Source organism: Aethalodelphis obliquidens, unplaced genomic scaffold, assembly GCF_003676395.1.
Source record: "Aethalodelphis obliquidens isolate GAN/ISIS:26980383/991018 unplaced genomic scaffold, ASM367639v1 scaffold9, whole genome shotgun sequence".
NCBI lineage: Eukaryota > Metazoa > Chordata > Mammalia > Artiodactyla > Delphinidae > Aethalodelphis > Aethalodelphis obliquidens.
Genome location: NW_020837953.1, coordinates 10,773,889 through 10,792,839, shown reverse-complemented (window position 1 = coordinate 10,792,839; position 18,951 = coordinate 10,773,889). Strand labels below are relative to the sequence as shown.

At 42.6% G+C, this 18,951-nt stretch overlaps 2 protein-coding genes and 1 long non-coding RNA gene across 3 annotated transcripts in view; 1 reads left to right on the top strand and 2 right to left on the bottom strand.

Annotated features, from left to right (window-relative positions):
• The window catches only part of FAF1 (Fas associated factor 1), a 488,997-nt gene extending 486,616 nt beyond the window's left edge, over nt 1–2,381 (bottom strand). The window contains exon 1 of the mRNA XM_027108597.1: nt 1,955–2,381. Within this exon, the coding sequence (XP_026964398.1) occupies nt 1,955–1,999 (45 nt within the window). The 5' untranslated portion in view covers nt 2,000–2,381. The remainder of the gene's footprint in view (nt 1–1,954) is intronic.
• Nucleotides 2,382–7,021: 4,640 nt separating this feature from the next.
• LOC113621593 (uncharacterized) lies at nt 7,022–8,903 on the bottom strand. Its single transcript, XR_003433229.1, has 2 exons — nt 8,267–8,903; nt 7,022–7,900 (listed from the first exon to the last, which is right to left on the bottom strand). It is a non-coding gene; the product is annotated as an uncharacterized LOC113621593 (long non-coding RNA).
• An 85-nt stretch (nt 8,904–8,988) lies between these two features.
• CDKN2C (cyclin dependent kinase inhibitor 2C) lies at nt 8,989–15,009 on the top strand. The gene is made up of 3 exons (XM_027108596.1): nt 8,989–10,195; nt 10,652–10,791; nt 14,257–15,009. Exons 2-3 carry the CDS (start codon nt 10,663–10,665, stop codon nt 14,632–14,634), a joined length of 507 nt encoding a protein of 168 aa, XP_026964397.1. The 5' UTR covers nt 8,989–10,195; nt 10,652–10,662; the 3' UTR covers nt 14,635–15,009.
• The last annotated feature ends 3,942 nt before the right edge of the window (nt 15,010–18,951 follow it).

Below are 18,951 nucleotides of genomic sequence, written 5' to 3'. Positions count from 1 at the left end.
ACCAGTAATGTTCTCCTGCCTATTTGACAATATGCAATTAACTCTCACCATTTGGAAAACAATTGTTCGCTGCAGATGTCATAAGCTTTTTCCAATTTGTAAACAATTGTTCACAGCATTGCTATTGGTTTGAAGAAAAAAACTTATTAGAATGTTTTCATGCAATCAAAATAAAATCCCAAATGCTTGTCAGAAAATCTTACTTTGCCTCTGAATGCAGGAATCCTAAATTTCCAGACTGGCCGATAAAGCTAAGCATAATAATGGTCACAAATAGGAACTTCCCCAGCAGTCCAGCGGTTAAGACTCCGCGCTTCCACTGCAGGGGGCACGGGTTGGATCCCAGGTCGGGGATCTAAGATCCCATATGACACGCAGCATGGCCAAAAAATAATAATAATAATAATTGTCACAAATAATAAGAAAACCAACAGCTACAAGTTACTAGAGGAAGTCAAAAGTTTGGTAAATCAAAACAAAGTTACAGTTACCTTAAAGCTTCTAATGAGGTAAACTATACTTTTTGTTGCTTAAAGCCATTCCTACTAGAGCAGAACAATTTTACAAAAGGATAAAATCATTCCTAGACATATAGAGTCCTTTATCACACAACTACATTCCACATTAGATAAAAGACTAACTTGAAGAATGAAAAAAAAGGTGAAAGAATTAGGCAGAAAATCTCAGGCCAATCCTAATCCTACAAAGCACCAAATTCTTGTGGTCAACTTTTATTTTCAGAACTTCCTTCTGTTTGAGTTTGAAAGTTACAGTATAATCAAATGCAGATATATGCATATTCCTAATGTAGCAGATATGACTTGAATAATTAAATGAGCAAACTCTGGAAATGGCCATCAGAATATTTAGTTGTAAAAATAAGTAACTTTAAAAATTAGAGAAAGAAAAAAGCCCAACAAAATATCAGTAAGGAAAAATATTGCCTACTATGCTAGCGTTAGACCATGTGCAATGACGGCAGTGTTAAAGGAGGGAAACGTCTGCCTATACAGAACTATAGCTTCTAAGTTAATGCCAAAATAAATGGTTAAAAATATCTCACTACAATATTTTCTTCCAACATCAAAAGGCAAAAGTGGTGTTTACAGGGTATTAGTTCTAACTCCAACTCTTTCATGAAGCATACAGCTCTACTTTCAAAGGTCCTCCCTAAAATACTTATATGCCAGTGTCACTACAGTTGAGTCAGTAAGAAATAATCTTTGCTCATCCTTAAAATTTCTCCTGGAGAAAGGACACCAACCAAGTAGTTCAAATCTGTAGAGGAAGGGAATCCACAAATATGAATTGGTAATTTATTAAGCTTGTGAACTCACTGCAAAGATACATTGATATATACAGTCTATTTGCCTCCTCCTCTTCCTACACCCCAAAGACTCCAATAAGGCATCAGTCTCAAATGTTTATTTCTCCCTCAAAACCAGCACAATGTCCCGCTACCCTCACCACCTCCTCACCATCATTCTTTTTTACTCTCCCCTTAATACACCACACCCACACTCCATACAGCACACCCTCCTCACAAACCCAAAACTCCTCACCAAAGCACCTCATACTTAAAAGCCCCACACTTATCCTCGAATTCTACACACTACCTATAATACAGGAAACAATACAATCCACGCACAAAACAACCCGACAGAACACCCACTCACTCGACAAACACCATTCAAGCCGTACATAAGCCATTCTACACACCCCCAACATAACATAGTCCCCCACAGTTCACAACACACACACACACCCACACACACACACACACACACACCACACTCACACACCACACTCACACACACCTCATGTCAGGTACCGTATAAAAACTCAAACCACACAGCACTGCAGTGCTCAAACAAACGCTGGGAAGAGGCCACCCTTTGGGCACCAGGAACCCACGAGGTTGGAGGTGAAAGGGTAACTGGGCCCGATACTTCACCTGAAAATCTGCCAGGATCATCTCTCGGTCCATGTTGGACGCCATGGCGGCTGCCGAGTTCCGCGGCTCCGGGAGCGAAGCGCGCACCCGGGCGGGAGACTGCGCCTCCTGCGGCCGTCTCCGCCGCCGCCGCCGTCGCCGCCGGGCGCCGAGGGGCTGGCGGGCGAGCCGGCGGGCGGGCCGGCGGGCCGGCGGGCGGGGCAGCGCGGGAGGCTAAGCGCTCATGCACTCGGTAACCTTCAGGCGCCTGGGCCGCTTGCCTGCGCCCCGCGGAGCCCGAGCCGCCTCAACAGGGAGGTTGGTAGGGATGTGGGTTCGGTCTTACGGTCGCCGGCCAGGATGAGGGCTGGTTGCGACAGCGCGCAGCCGGCTCCCTTCAACGGCGACAAGACCGGCGGGGGCGGGGAAAGCGAGCGAAAAAGCAGGCGGGCGAACGCCACGGCCGCCTCCGCCTCCTCCGCTTCCTCCCTGGCCGCCGCCTCCGCCCCTGGTTGGCCAGCGCCGAAGCTGTCGCACATTTTGCCTGTCATCGAGGTCGCAAAGCACCGCTTTGCGGCTACCACGTGACTGCCCTCCTGTCAGGCGCTGGGCGCGCGACTACCGGGCGGAGATCTGCGCGCCGCCGGCGGGGACGCCAATCTGCAACTGCGGCAGCTTGGAGTCCCGCAACAGGTTATTCCGGTTTGAATTAAGCAAAGGCCTCGGGGTACCGCCTCCCCGTGGCTAGGGCGGGGATTAGATTCTGCTCCTTACGTGGTTATATAGTAACACACATACACGTCAAGCCTCACAAACCAACTCAGCACACCGTCACATCCCGTCTAATAAACAACATTTCATAAATGTACATTTTCTCTGTTTCACCAAAATACAACTTCACATAGTCTTTTATGCTCAACTTGTCAAAGCCCACTTGCACACTGTCACACTCGATCCCAAGCCCTGACGCTTGCATCCTCAGACATTCGGTAACAAGGAATGGCAAGCAACCAGATTCCCACGGTAGTCATGGGGCAGACATGGAAGCTGAGAAAGGTGAGAATATCGATCTCGAGAAAAAGATGATCAGGCTTTGAGCCAAGAATAGTCGAAGACTATGTACAGTGAAGTGTGATAGTTTGTCATTCCCGCTGGAGGAAGAGTGACAGTAGAATATGTTCAACTTTGACTTGGGAAAATATCATCTTCTGGACTGAAATAGAGCATGAACTTGCGGTGGAAAGTATGTAAAATCCTGAAAGTGTGAAGTAAGTTTGCTGATTTTGTGCTGTACAGTTAAAACAGAAACTAGTGAAATCACCATATAGAATCTTTGTATTCCCTGAACAAAAAGAGCACTATGGTGTTCTAAAGATCTAGGTTTATTCTGCTTTTTTTTCTCTAGACGAAAATATTCTGGCCTACAACTCACATGTAATAGTCTGTATTTAGACCAGAATGAGGTAGATAAGGAACAGAACCATACATAGTCACACGAATTGAAGGGTTTCTTGGTTAATTGCCACCCCCAAGGAAGTAATTCCAAAATATAGCACGAATATGAATTAAGAGGTAAAACAGAGTACCAGCAATTTAAGTGTGGCAATTCACTTGCCCCATTCATATATGTCATTCTCAGCACAAGGCAGGTGAATGATTGTCTCTAGTTACATGGCCAGGATTAATGCAGCCCTGCAAAGTTGAGATTTTTCTCTGTGATGACATGTGTGTATATCTCGGAGCCCATTCAAATCCAGTACTGCTTCCCTTCTCCCTCCCTCCTCTCCATCTGGAAATTAAAAGAATGTGGTAATACAGAAAGAGGGGGAGAATACACTAGACATTCAGGCATATGGTTTCTAGTACTGCTTTCCCAACTAATTAGCTGGGGGAACTTGGATGGGTCACTTAGACTCTTGACTTCAGCTTCTGACATGACTATTTCAGGTGATGAGAAAACAATTATGAAAATGCATGGAAGCATAAAATATTTTTACAAAACAAGCATAGATTTCATAGTCAGCATTACTAGGCTTGAGTTCTAGTTCTGCCACTTGACAAAAACAGACAAGAAACTTCTCTGACTCTAGATTTCTTTACTTCTAAAATGGGGCTTATAAAACTTATTTCACAGAGTGATTGTGATTATTGAGTGATACAATGCTTGTGAAAACTTTTCAAAACCTTAAACCATATTAGTTGCTATTACTTTGTATACCAGTTCCTAAATGCTTTTCTCAGGATCACCTCTTTCATAATATTTAAGCCAACAAGGATTCTTCTCCTTTCTAATCACTGCTGTACTATCTTTACAACACAGTTTAATACTCTGATAAATTCTGCAATTTTTTTCTCTAATTGTTTCATCTCTGCATGTTTTAATCTCTCCTCAAAGGTTGTAAGTTCTTTGAGATTATCAGCCATTTCATTTTATGTGTTTTTATATTCACAATAGTTCATAAATAGCAAACTCTTGGGTACATAACAACCAATGCCTTTGAATTTATTTTTATTGGATGTCTAGTAGGTACAGGTACTTCACACACCTTATCTCATTTAATTTTTACAACAACCATTTTACAGAATAAAAAACTGCTCTGATAGGCTAAGAATTTGCCCAAAGTCATGCTATACAGGGACAGACCTAGTATTCAAGGCTAGGTCAAAACTAGTGCTCTTTCCACTCACCCTGTTGCCTCCCTGCATTTTACCCTCCATAGTGTATAATTCCTGAAGAGACTGATTCTTCCCTATGATGTAACTATTCATGGTTGGATACCCAGAATCCAGAGTAACTTTCCACTACAGAGAAAGAAATGAAAGAAAAATAAATACTGAATTAAGAGAAAATTCGGGACTTCCCTGGCTGTCCAGTGATTAAGAATCTGCCTTCCAATGCAGGGGACGCAGGTTTGATCCCTGGTTGGGGAGCTAAGATCCCACATGCCTTGTGGCCAAAACACCAAAACATAAAACAGAAGCAGTATTTTAAGAAATTCAATAACGACTTTAAAAGTGGTCCACATCAAAAACATCTTTTAAAAAAAAGAGAAAATTCATTTCCCCAGAATTCCTTCCTTAAAGGAAACAATTTCATTCCAGTGTCAAAAACTGAGAGAATAAAAATATAGAGATTCTCTGTCCATAAGCATGAGCAAAGAAAAATAATTTTAACCTATCCATTCTCATAGTTGTTTTACTGCATTAACTCATGGAGCTCAGTCTAATTCAAATATAGATCTTTTTCTAGAATCTCCATGTTCTTTGATCTTACCATTCTTCTTTTAAAAGGAATTTTATTTCATATTTTTTCAAATATATATAATAAAGTTTACTTTTAGTTATTTTGCTAAATTTTTATTTGAAATAATTTTAGATTTATATAATAGTTGCAAACATAGTACAGAATGCTCCTATTTACCTTTTTCCAGCTTCCTCTGTTACCATCTTGCATGACCATGGTACTGATATCAAAACTAAGAAATTAACACTGGCATTAATACTATTAATTATGTTCTAGAGACTATTTGGATTTTTATATTAATGTACTTTTTCTGTTCCAGGGTCCAAAGCAGCATACCACATTACATTTAGTGGTCATGTTTCCTTAGCCTCTTCCAATCTGTTACCATTGCTCGGTCTTGACTTTTGAAGACTAATGGTCAGGAACTTTATAGAATGTCTCTCAGTTTGGGTTTGTCTAATGTTTTCTCAGAATTATGCTGAGTTTATGGATTCAGGGGAAGGATTCCACAAAGGTGATGTGTCCTCATCACATCATATCAGGGACACATGATATCAACATGACTCATTATTGGGGGTGTTAACCTTGATCCCTTAAGTTAATCAAGCTTTTTAACAATGCTACTCAATTACAATCTAATTCCTGAGAAGATTAATGCTACTACAGTTAGATCCACACTTAAGTAACCCAAAATATATTTCATATAATGATTTAATGTTTGTTAGGACACTAGTGCCTGATCCTGGACTCTTTTTTTTTTTTTTAGTTTATGGTTACAATTTATTACAGGAAAAGGGGAAAGGATACAGGCCAAAACCAGCCAATGGAAGAAGCACATAGGGAAAAGTCTGGGAGAGTTCCAAACCCAAAGCTTCCAGTGAACTGGACTCTTATGTAATGGAAAAGGCCTAACACCTGGGGATGGATTCTGAGTTCAAATTCCTATATCCACTACTTATTGGCCTTAGTCACATTCTCTATAAGCCTCAATTCCTTCACCTGAAAAATGGGGATAGTTATCATATTTACGTCCCAGAGTTGTAAAGATTAAATAATGTGTGCATGATGTTATAACCAGGAAAAACTATATAAGTATTAATTGTTGCTATTATGTTTAAACTTTTGAGTTGCTTACTGGGCATTTTTTTTCTTACTTTACAAAAAGACTTTTCATAAGTGGTGTGAGAACCCATATGAAAAAGCCTGCTGAATTTCAGAAATAAAATGCCAAAGCCACAATAATGAAATGATAAAAAGGCCCCTTGAGGGTACCAGTCTGTTTTCTACCTCTCTTGGATCTATAAATATAACAAAAGGAAGACTTTGGGACTATGTAAAGAAATTGTAAATACCATATACACATATCCGTAAGTTAATCATTCTGAAACTATGCATACTTAAGTCAATGAGGGAAAAAGCACAAAATAATTTGACTGTAGTATTTCTATAAAGCCTTTAAAATGAGCATAAACTGCTGAAAAAATTTCCATGACTGTTAGTATTTTATATCCAACTAAAAGGCTCTATTTCAGTGTTTGAGAGAGATATCATTACTGTGTTAAAAGACAAACTACTACTTTCAAAATAACAGATGCTTAACTGTCAATCTTTTTTGTACACCATGTTAGAATGTAAGCTTATTGAGGGCAAAGATACTCACCTTTGACTTCAGTGAACTAGCCCTCAATATGAGATTTTCATTGCAGGTCTTTTGTAGTGCTTACTTACGCTTTCTGAACTAAGATTGTAATCTCTATGCAGTCAGTTCTGGGTTATACAATAAGCAAACGAAGTATATGCTTCAGGACACCAGCTAAGCCAGAGTAAAAAACAAACAAACTTTCTTAAAGAATTTAATATTTCAGCAAAAGCATTGAAGTAGTCAACATGGGAAAAATCAGAACTTTGTTGGACTCCTTTACACTTATTTTTTGGTTTTGTATTATTTTTATTTACATATGAGGTGAGTTGCTGGGACATCAAAATCTTTTCAATGCTTAAGAGCTCCAAAACTATTAATCCAGCTCTGTATGCATCTTAAATTACCATAAGTTTTATTTATCGTTATTCAGCAAAAAGAATTTTATTTCATGAAAATGATAACACATGTATACCTATACTTTACATGAGTACAATATTCTTCCTTATTACAATGTCTTCTCTTAGCAAGAAACCATAATAAATGCTAGAAAGCAACTCTCATAAGTTGGACTAATGCCAGTTCTCTCTTAACAGCCAACAATGCTACTATATCATCACACCCTCCAGCTGTACTGAAAGATTACATACTAATTTCCCAGAATAATCAAAAGTAAATTATATTATTTATGGTATTTACTGGTATATATAGAATCCTAAATGTTCTATTTGAAATGTCTAAATATATGTAAGAAACGAGAGGAGTTAATTTCTTCTGTTGTAGTTCATGTTTGATTCACATTTCAAGTTTAGTTACCTAAGAAAAGAGCTCTGGTTATTTTCCTCTCAACAATTCAGTTAAAGGAAACACTGCAGGATTCTTTGCAGTTTCAACTCTCTCTACCTACCAGGCAATCTGATGCTAGATGATTATCCCAATGTTGTTGGTGTGTTTCGTTGCTACTCCCAGTGTACTTCAAGGAGCTGGGTATAGATGTTGCTTGAGGACATGCTTGCTAGAAGTCGGTAATAATTAGACCACCTGTCATTTTTTGCTTGGTTTCATTTTGACCACTGGGTGCATCCTGCAACCGTGTTGGATATTTTTAAGTGCAAAAAATATAGAAAACAGTAATTAATTAATCTTACATAGCTAAAAGAGGAAGTTAAAAGTACAGAGAACTGGTGTCTCAGATGATTGAAATAAACGATTAGGAAGATACTATTCCTTTACATTTAGACACCCCCTCCCCCCCAAAACAAGTCCCATCTAAGTAGTCAGAGAGAACTTTGACAAGAAAGAAATGGCCTTGTTAGAAAATCCTTCCCAAGACTTTTTTTTTTTTTTGCTTTAAAGTTAATTGCTTTTCTCCCTTTCCCCAAAGAAATGGAATATTTCAGTTTCAAGTCCCTGTAACATTAAGGCTTCAGAGTCCGTCGTGATTTCTTACCTATACCATGCCTTTAGTTTTCGTAAAAATCAGTCTATAAAAGACTTTTGCTTTTCCTGAGCACTGGTTTTGCTGTCAGTCAGGTCTCTCCCTCCACCCCCGCGGCCACCTCTGCCCACCGCGGCCCTGGGCGTTGAGCTAGCAGGTGCGAGGCCGAAGCTCTGCACTGAGAAAAGGAGGCCGAGTTTACACAGCGCGCGCCCCAGAGGAAGAGGCGGCAGCCGTAGGCCTGGCCGCCCGAACTTCGAGAGCCTAGCGGGGGAGCGCGGAGGCGGGCCGGGCTGCCCGACCAGGGCCGGGGAAAGACTCGCTTCGCGCCAGCCTCCTCTCCGCCTTCCAGCAATCTGCGCCGCCGAGCCTCCAAGGCCCTGCGGCTCTCCGCAGCCTTAATTAACAAGCCTCTTTCCTCCACCTCCGCCCCCGCCGGCCTCGGGGCAGCCCGGGGTTTCACATCGCAGACTCCATTCCGCCCGCCAGCCGGAGGGGGCCGAACCCGGCTCCGCGGGTCCGAAAAAGCCGCTCCGGCTGGGGCCTGGCCGCTGGGCTGGCGGGTGGGAGCCAGCGCAGGAGACTGAGGGAGGAAAGCGGAGAGCGAGGAGGCGGGAGAAAGGGCGCGGGGCGGGGGGCGGGGCGAGCCCGGCAGAGTGCTTGAGCGCCACCAGGGCGGAGGGCGGGGCGTGGGCGGTGCCCAACCTTCCCGCTCCCGCGGCGCTGCAACTCAGCCGAGCCTCCTTAAAACTCTGCCGTTAAAATGGGGGCGGGTTTTTCAACTCAAAAAGCGCTCAATTTTTTTCTTTTCAAAAAAAGCTGATGAGGTCGGAAAAAAGGGAGAAGAAACCGGCACCGTCTCTGCAGCGGCAACAGAAGCAGCAATTGTTTGAGCGAAAAAAGAAGCGAGGGAGGGAGGGAAGGAAAAGACCAGAAAGGGGCACGACGCACAAGTGTCTGTAGGGGTGAAGGGAGCAGGGACCGGCGATTTGGGGGGGACCAGCTACAAAAGAAACTGTCACTGGGAGCGCTGCGGCTCGGGAGGAAGAGGTGCTACCCAGCTCGGCTCCAGGGCACAGCTGGCTGGCGGCCGCTGCCCTATCGGCTGCACAGGCTGGGGGCACAGGCCAGGGGACCGCGAGAGGTTGGCGAAGTGGCACCCGGCGCCGAAGCCGCTGGGTTCTCGCCAAGAGCGGCGGGACTGGCTGCGCCCTGGAATTGTGGCGACTCCCGATACTCAGAGCTTGGCCTGTGACTTCCCAGGACCCTCCCGATCTCCGGAGGCCCTCAGAAAACCGGGAAAGGAAGGAAAAGAGGCGGCGGCAGCTCAATGAGCTTCTACATTAGGAAGTCTGAACTGGCTCGGTCGTAGGCGGGAAGTTACCGGTGGGCTGCCCAGTGCAGCCGCGATGCTGCAGCACGCTGCTTCAGCAGCCCGGGCCCCATAGACACTTCCCGCATCGCTCTCCCCCTTCCTCACGCTGCTGGGAGTCCCAGGACCCGGTGGGGCCGGCATGACCGGCTTGCCGGGGGCCCGCCGCGCGCCCGGCAGTCTCCGGAGACGCGCGCCGAGCCTGGCTCCCACGGCCTCTGAGGCTCGGTGGGGCTGCGGTAGCCCGGCTGGCGGGCTCCGGAGCCCTCCCGCGCGGCGTTAGCCCGCAGCTCGGCCTGAACGCGAATTAAGGCTCCTCCGGAGAATCCAAGGCCACCGAGGAGTCGTTACGACCTGTAACTTGAGGGCCACGGAACTGCTACTCTCATTTGCTTTTGGCGATCATCTTTAACCCCCGGAGCACCTCAGCATCCAGCCACCGCGGCGCTCTCCCTGCCGCGGAGGACTCAGGACTACCCCTTCGGCGAGACGGATGGAGACCGAGCCCCTTCGAGGACCTGCCCCTGCGGTACTGGCTCGCGCGGCTCAAGTCACCACCGTGAACAAGGGTGGGTTGATGCCTTTTCTTCCCCCCCAAATGTCTCTTTTTTCGCGGTATTTTCTGCCCTGATCTAGTGCCTTAAATCTCCGCACACATTCCTCACGGAGATCTGTAGTGTAGGTACGTGCCAGCTCTGCCTATATTTTACGTCCAGAGTAATTTACCAGAAATATATGTGTGCCTGTATATCTCTCAGTTTAATCACCAGAATTCTTCATAGGGGTTAAGCTAAAAAGCGAGGAGCGGAGCCCCTCTCCAATGGCTCAGTTTTGCTGAATAATCACGTGTGAATCGAGGGGCGGGCTTTTGGCAGGCAGATCTTACTAGTATTTACTACCAAGCTCTACTCCAGATTAACCATCCCAGTCCTTCTGTCAGTCTCCGATGCCATCATGCAGCCTGGTTAGGAGCGAAGGAAAAGGGAAAAAGAAAAACAACTAATTCATCTTTTCCCGATCGTCAGGACCCTAAAGAATGGCCGAGCCTTGGGGGAACGAGTTGGCGTCCGCAGCTGCCAGGGGGGACCTAGAGCAACTTACTAGTTTGTTGCAAAATAATGTAAACGTCAATGCACAAAATGGATTTGGAAGAACTGCGCTGCAGGTTGGTATCCAGAGAGGTGGGGAAAACAGGTCAACAATGTTGCCTACGTGACCCGGGTTTCTAGAATAATAGCTTTTAAGCTTTCAGGGGTACAAAATTTAACTGTTTTAAAAACTAGTTGGTTGCCATATTTTATATCTTTAAGTGGATCCAACTCCCCAAAATGACGTACTTTGAACAAACTCGTCAAATCCAATAACATCCTCGATATCAAGTGGGTTCCAGGTTTGGTATTAATTTTTGGAATGTTTTTGTGACGGTGGGGATTCTGTAGCAGTCGTAGCAGCGCTGAGTTTTTTGGTTTTTCTTTTTTTTAGACAGCTCTGTAAACACGTTATTATGATTATTATTTGAAGTAAATACACTGCTATTAGTGGTTTCCGTACTTTGCTCCAATAATTGACTTTAACGTTAATTTTCTTGACTACTGGCAAGGGTGTTTTTTCTTCAAATGCTTCAGGTTTTGACCAACGACCTTTCCTCGTTTGGAATGGGTGGCCTGGGCACGGGCACAGGATGTACATTTCACAGTTAATGTAATACCATCCACCCATTCAGGATCGAGGAGGAATAAAAAGTTGAATTTTCTAATCAGAGCTCAGTTTATAGTGTTTTTGTCTCTGCGGTCATACCCTGGTATGTTCTAATTTTTAGTAATTAGATTTACAAGCAACAAATGAAACACGTCCAGCTGCAAAGTATTGTACCTGATAATTTTTTTTCCTCCTCTGAACGTTATCATGTAACTTAGTTGAAAGGCTCAGAAACAGAAAAATGGCAAAGTAGTCTCAAACAGTTGCTTTATCTGAGTTCTGATGATATTCTTATAAGCTATGCGTATTCGAAATGCAACACTTAAAGCTGTTTTTGAAAATCCACTGGGGAGAGGGTTTTTAGAGTGCTTTGTTTTAATTGCAAGAATTAGAAATTTAAGTGGCAGGAGATGTACTATTGACAGATGAAGTCCATACAGCCTGTATATTTTAAATCAGAATACACTGACCTTGCAAAAATTTCAGTATTAAGGAAACTTATAGATACTAAATTATCTTGTTATTTCAGGTAGATTAAGTGGGGAAAGGATTTTTTTTCTTTTTCCACCTAGTAGTTTTTAACAGGTTTTGTGATGATAGCAATGCCACAAATTTAATATATTGAAAAGTTTCCTATTGAACATTCAAAATGTTATATAAATATCACAAAGAATGAGCCACTTAACCCTGTAAGAATAGGATCTTGCAGGACTTTTGACGAGCAGGAAGACTGGGAGATTAATACCGCAAAAAAAAAAAGTTTTGACAAACATTTTTAAAACAACTCTGCAGTCTCGTTTATATTAAACATACTTATCAAGATATTAACACCCATTTATTGTGGCTTAGTCCTAGTACATATAATGAAACACACACAAACAGGAGTCTCAAGGCTTATTTTCAGTATGTATAATCCTGACTCTGAAGTTGTGTCATAACTCAAGAAAGAACTTTCTTTCAAAACAATTTCCAGCATTACTATTATTTTTGGTGAAATATGGCAAATTTTCTCCTACAATTATGTTTATTAATCCAATTACAAAAGATTTTTCCCCCTTCCTAGTGTAAGCCTCTCAATCAGGATGATATCAAAGGCCTTAATCGTACATTTGCTTTACAAAGATCCAAGGTGTCTGTCTCTTATTTTTCCCAGTTCAGGTCCTTAGATGTGACTAAATATTTAGAGGCAGTTGTGGTAAAAATTAGATTGTGTTAATTTTTCATAACCAAAAAGTATTTCATTGAAGTTCTTGAAAAATAAATTATGTATCATTTTTAACCACTGCCTCAAAGGAAGGGCTAAAAGTCAACAAGGTTTTATCAACAGGGAAGCTTAACATCTTGGCCATCTATAGAGTTTGCATTTATAAAATATTATTCATTCTAAATATATTTCATCATGCTACTTAATTTGTGATTTTTTAAAACAAACATTCTAAAGAGATAGATCAGCTTTGTATGTATTTTACAGTGTATATTTAATTTCACAAACATTTGAGTGCCTACTGTGTAATGTATTATAAATTTAGGTTATTATGAATATACCTAAATATAAATTAAAACAATTAAAATGCTGAAATATTCTTGCATGTTAATGAGACTATATTTTTCACGGTTAAATTATATGTATTGTACAACTGATTGCTGCTCCACAAAATATTTTATAACTATGAGAGCCTAATAGTGATTTCTTATTAGCGTGAAATATATTTAAACACCAGTAGATAAGTCTTTGTCATGTGAATTATTTGTATGTTGATAGCAAATTTTAATAGCAAATTCTGGCTTTTAAAATACTGGCAGTTTACAAATAGCTATTCCTAAATGCCTGATAATAACTGCGAAAGGAAATAAGATGGATCACCAGTTGATTAATAAATGGGCTGAAACCACAAGACAAAGCTGTCTGTGTCCCAAAATACACATTTAATATCTTATTTTCTCTTCTTTTGCTCACTTGAAAATTAGGAGACTAGTTAGAACTTTAGGAAACAGTAAGTAATATAGTAGGATGACTGTTTCATTCTTTTCAAGAACAGTTTCCATACAGTCATTTACTATCTAATACAAGACATATCATGAACTTAGTTTTAGATAAATACATTGACAATGTAGAACACTGTTGCTTTTTTTTCACTTTAATAATCAGTATCATTTTTAAATTTCAAGTGAAGGATTCTAAGCACTAAACACACCTAATATCCCATATGAAATAATTGCAAAGAAAAAAAACTATTTAAAAAATACTTGGAAACTTGGGGCTGTATCTATTTGGAGAGAACTTGTGAAAATTAATAATTTAAGAAAATACCAAGTTTGGATTTTTAGGAGATCATTTTCACACTTATAAAATCAGACTAGATGGAGTCTGATGTGTGGAAACACTTCTTTGAGGATTTAAAGAAACTCACTCTCCTTATTTCTTTTCAGCTGTTTAGAAAATAAAATTTACCCACATTTTATTTTACAGAATTAACACCCCAGGCACATCTTATGAGAATGAACAAGCAAACAGAAGGAGACTTACTTAAATCTCAAGTTCCACTTCTTTTATTTTAATAAATTCATGAAATTACACAACTCTTTATGGGAGATAGAGAACCAAGTTGTCAGTGAATTTTATATTATCTGACAACAACCAAGTTGTCAGATAATAAATATAGGACTCATTCTATTTTATTAATCAATTTATCCTACTTTTGGGCCCGTTTAAGATATTCCATCATAGAAGCTCAATTTTTAGAAGTTTTCTTCTACTTTTACCTAATAGTACTCATTTCCTGCAACTGAGTCCTTCAAACCCGATCATACGGGTCTTCCCCAAGCACTCCTTCATCAAAAATAGTTACATACATAAAAAGAGATGGGTATTTTAAAATATTCTTGTAGTGGGAGCACTTGAAGGATTCTACCGTTTTTTCTTCTTTTCTAGGTTATGAAACTTGGAAATCCCGAGATTGCCAGGAGACTACTACTTAGAGGTGCTAATCCCGATTTGAAAGACCGAACTGGTTTCGCTGTCATTCACGATGCAGCCAGAGCAGGTTTCCTGGACACTTTACAGACTTTGCTGGAGTTTCAAGCTGATGTTAACATCGAGGATAATGAAGGGAACCTGCCCTTGCACTTGGCTGCCAAAGAAGGCCACCTCCCCGTGGTGGAGTTCCTTGTGAAGCACACGGCCTGCAAAGTGGGGCATCGGAACCATCAGGGGGACACCGCCTGCGACTTGGCCAGGCTCTACCGGAGAAACGAGGTCGTTAGCCTGATGGAGGGAAACCGGGCGGAGGGAGCTGCGAATCTGCAATGAATGTGGGGAGGGCTCTCCCACACTGCCTTCTATTTTGTCAGTTAATTGATTGGCTGTCCTATTTTAATATCATTTGTTAAAATTCAGTTTTGTCATATTTTAAACAGCTAGTTAAATCTTCTGAAACTGCTAAGTGGAAATCTTACTACAGGTTTATGAATATATTTAAGCAACATCTTTTTCACCTGCAAAACCCTGAGTTCTAACATGTAATTGCAAATAGCTTTGGCTTTCATCTGAATATTTTATCTTTCCCTGACTTTTCTCCTTGCTTCTCCCTTTGCCAGTCTCAATACCCAACTTGAAGACTTTGTTTTAAAAATGGTTTGTCCTGATGCTTCTTTTGCCTGATTAAAACACTTTTTCAAAACAGGACAGTGTTTTCTGTGGTTTCCACTCCTCTTATAATCCCCACATAATTTGCCTCTTGCTAAGGAGAACTACACTAAAAGATCATGGTGTTTTAAGTCTTGACGTTAGAAAAAGTAGACTAATTGAAAAACTAGACATATTCTATTGATGATTCAGTTATTCTTTTCTTTCTCTCCTCATGCTTCCCCTCAAAGATTTTACTTGGTGCCTAGTATGTCTGCTTTAAAACAGAATAAGGACAACATGTTTGGGAAATAAACCTGAAATTATTTCAGTGTGAATTTATCCTTATATATTCGATCTTCCCTTTCTCTCAAAGTTAAATAGTTGAAAAACAGGTTTCAGAAGTAGCGATCTGAAAGCAAATATATGTTAGCTCTAAAAGGCACTTTAAAAAGAAAATGCCATCTAAAAGTGCTTCCCATTAGTTGATTTTTTAAAAATCACAAAATGAAACAATTGGTTAAATAATACGTTTCCCAAAGTTATACCATAAGTATGCTAAGTGTAACACTGACTTTTTCTCCCTGAAATATCAGAAGTGTAAAATTACAAAATGTTTAAATATTAAAATATGCTGCAAATACCAATATTTAGGGGATAAAAAGCTTAGCAAGGACATACACATATTACATATAAGGGTCATAACTTATTTAGGGGCTACAGGATAATAAATATAGAAACTTTTACAATAAATAAATAGGCCACTCCTACATATAGCACTTGATTCCCACGAAGCTTTTTGGTAAAGGCATATAAAATCTTAAGAATATGTTTAGCTAAAAATAAAAAAAAATTGAATAAAATGGAAATATCAAATTTCCAAGAGAATTTTCCAGCATCTACTACTTACTCTGTTATTTTAAAGATTTCACCAAAGGATTTCAATGCAGTTTCCATTTATAAATTTATAAATACTTTATTCATCATCTCCCACAAGAACAAAGATGTTTTATGTAAAAGTTCCCTCCTTCTGCTTTATAAGCTCCCTGCCCTCACTCCAAAAAGAACAAAATACCTCAAGGTTTATTGAAGGACATGGTTGTGATGCCTGCCCTAACAAGGATTGGAAGGTGGCAGGCAAGTGGTTTTCAATAATTTATTTTCCATGATAGTATAAAAGAATATAGAAGAAAAAAATCCGAGGTAAAAAATCCTTTTCATTTGGCATTTTAAGTTCACCTTCCCTATGTCAAGTGCAACAAGACTTCAACTTCTGCCACCTCAAACCACAAGTTACTGAGTAAATTTATTTTTGATAGCAACATGAAATTAAATGTAAAACGTTTATTTTAAAGTTTAGAAAAAAGCAGAAATTGAGATGATTTTGAAGGAAAAAGGTGTAATTTGCATTTAAAAACTAGAATCAACACACAAAATACACTGCTTGAGTAAGCTGAATATTTTCTAAACACAAGACTATTACTAAGAAAAATAAACACTTCTTCAATTTGCAACTGTAAAGATGGACGTTTCTTAATTTAAAGTAGAGTTTAATGGACTTTTCAGTATCCATCAAGTATAAGCATTAAAATTGCTCTTTAGATATTTCAAATATAGGATGTTTATTAAAGTTAAAGAGAGGTACTTCTGCAGTTGCTTTATTCTCAGGTGGTCGGAGCACGAAAAGAGGAGAGGCAGCTCTGTCCCTCTTCACCAGCCTAAAACTTGTCTAGGCATTAGAACATCGCCACATTTCTTGGGCTCTTCGCAGGAAATAGCTTAGCTAATCTAAGTATTTTAGAAATGAGTTGTGTGGTCTCCTCTAGGAAATATGAAAAGCCATTATTCAATCTCTCAAAAACCTCGACAATATTCAGTAAGACAAATATACCGAAATGTATAGAATGGAAGAAACAGTACTGCAGAGTCTAACGGGGTCCAGTGTACAGCGAGCTGAGACGGGGAAGGATCTGAACTTTTTCAGATGCAGAGTAGAAAGGCAAGTGCTAATTAATGGAATGGCCAGAGCCCCAGGGGACGACGCCATAGAAAGAATGGAGGATAGTAAGCAGAGATGCGCTCTCAAATTCAGTTATTCACTGCGCCCGCACCCACGTCGGGAAACTCAAGGCTTAGCTTTTGCCCAGTAAGCTGAACCCCCGGCTTACACCTGGGGAAAAGTAGGGCCGGGAGTGGGTGCGGGAGGGAAACACCATCAGGACCTCAGTCCACGTTCTGGTCTCCAAGCCACTAAGCAACTGCATTTTACCATATTTCGGTAGTGAATCAATAGTTTTCTGATAAACAGTGTGCATCTCCTAATGGTGTGATGAGCTCCTACACACACACCACGCTGGGTGACTAATAAATGGATAAAATAATTCTGTCCCAGGAAAGGCATTTCAATTGGTAATATTATAAATGTCCTTGATCGCGTTGATCAAACAAACGTTGTGGAATCCGTGGCCCCGGATTGGTTTCGAAATCTCAGTTCCCAAAAAGGTGCTTTCGGCTTTTGCCGGGGGTTAGAAGTAATAGTCCAGAAGCGCTGGAAGAGTACAGTGCTGGAGCGAAAAAGGGTCGTGCTCGCAGCCTTCCTGACTACCCTAAGCTACCTTCATCAAAAGGCCGGGGCGGGGGAGGGTTGGAGGGGGAAAGTCCGTCTCTTCGTCCCTCGAGACTGCTTTGATTTTACACCACAATTCCAATTCCAAAAAAACAGATCCACGTAGGGACCTAATAAGAGGCTGGAGACAATCTTCCAGCCTGAGACCCGGGGTAAAGCTTTGCGCACAGTCAACCCAAGCCCTCTATGGAGGGTCTGCGAAGTCATCCTTTCTGTCCCTTCGAAATTCTCCAGACTCCAACCGCAGCTCCCGGCTCCCTAGTGAGGAAGCTGGAGCCCAAAGCTCCCTCAGGGCGCGCAGAAAAGCCCGGGGTGGGGGTGGGGGAGTTTCAAAACCGTTAGCTCGCGTTGTGTGTTTTTTTTTTTCCCCTCCCTCGCTAAGGTTTCTTTTCTTTTCTCTTCCTGTCCAAATATTTCAAATTTCCGCGCCTTAAATAACAGTCTCCTTTTATTTAGTTAGTTTCCTCGGCAGGTTTGGCCGCCCGCTTGTCTCTGCCCCCCAGCGGGCCCGGGGCGCCTCGGACGCCTCGGTGCTGCCTGCAGCCCCTGCGCGCTGCCCCCGGCCCAGCCAGCGCGGCCCAGAGCGCGCCCGCCGGAGCCACAGCCCCCTCTTGCCGCGACCTCGCTTGACCCGACTCTCCCGGCACCCAGAGCCAACTAAGGCCGCCCCCCGCCCGGACGCTTGTCTGCTCCCAGCTCGACTTCCCTCCCCGGACTTTGGAGTCTCTTCTACTTTGGGGTTTGGAACCCGGTCGCCCTGGAGCGGCGGAAGGGCCGCGGCGATAGGAAAGCAGCAGAGGAGGCCAGTGGCCGGAGCCTGCCCCAGCCCCCACCCCGCGGGTAACCTTGGAGGCGCCCTCGGAGTGAGTGTGTGCGCTGCTGCGCCAGCCGGCTGGGGCAAGCGGGCGCACGGCGCAGCAGGCAGGAGGCGGGAGCGGGGGCGGGGAGGGGGAGCGGGCCCCGGTGCCTCACTGCAGCCGCCGCGGCACCCTGGGTGCTACGGGCTGCCGGGGCGGCCAGGGTTCCCCGGCCCTGGCCCTCAGGCAGCGGTCCCCGAGGAGGCGGCGGCCATCCCACTGGATGGTTCCGGCGACCTGTGCCTGAGGACTGGGGCCCGAGGGCGACGTGGGAGCAGGGGCAAGCGGGCCGGTGAGTGCCTAGCTCTCTGCAGAGGTGAGCTGGCGGCGGGACCGGGCGCGGCGGCTGGAGCAACTCCATGCCCAAAGCCAATGCCAGCACTCCCCCTCCCCCCGTGACAGCTGAGGACAGCCGGGCTCCGAGCCTCGCGTCCAACAGCGAGGAGGCAAATGCCTCTCAGGCTTCTCACCCGCTTCGACTGCTCGGAAAGTCCTATGGTGTTGCCTTTCCCCCACAAA

Excerpts from the sequence above, each read along its gene's own strand:
- CDKN2C (XM_027108596.1), top strand. The coding sequence starts at position 10,663 with ATGGCCGAGCCTTGGGGGAACGAGTTGGCGTCCGCAGCTGCCAGGGGG. Across the intron at positions 10,792-14,256 it reads TTGGAAGAACTGCGCTGCAG|GTTATGAAACTTGGAAATCC; the intron begins GTTGGTATCCAG and ends CTTCTTTTCTAG.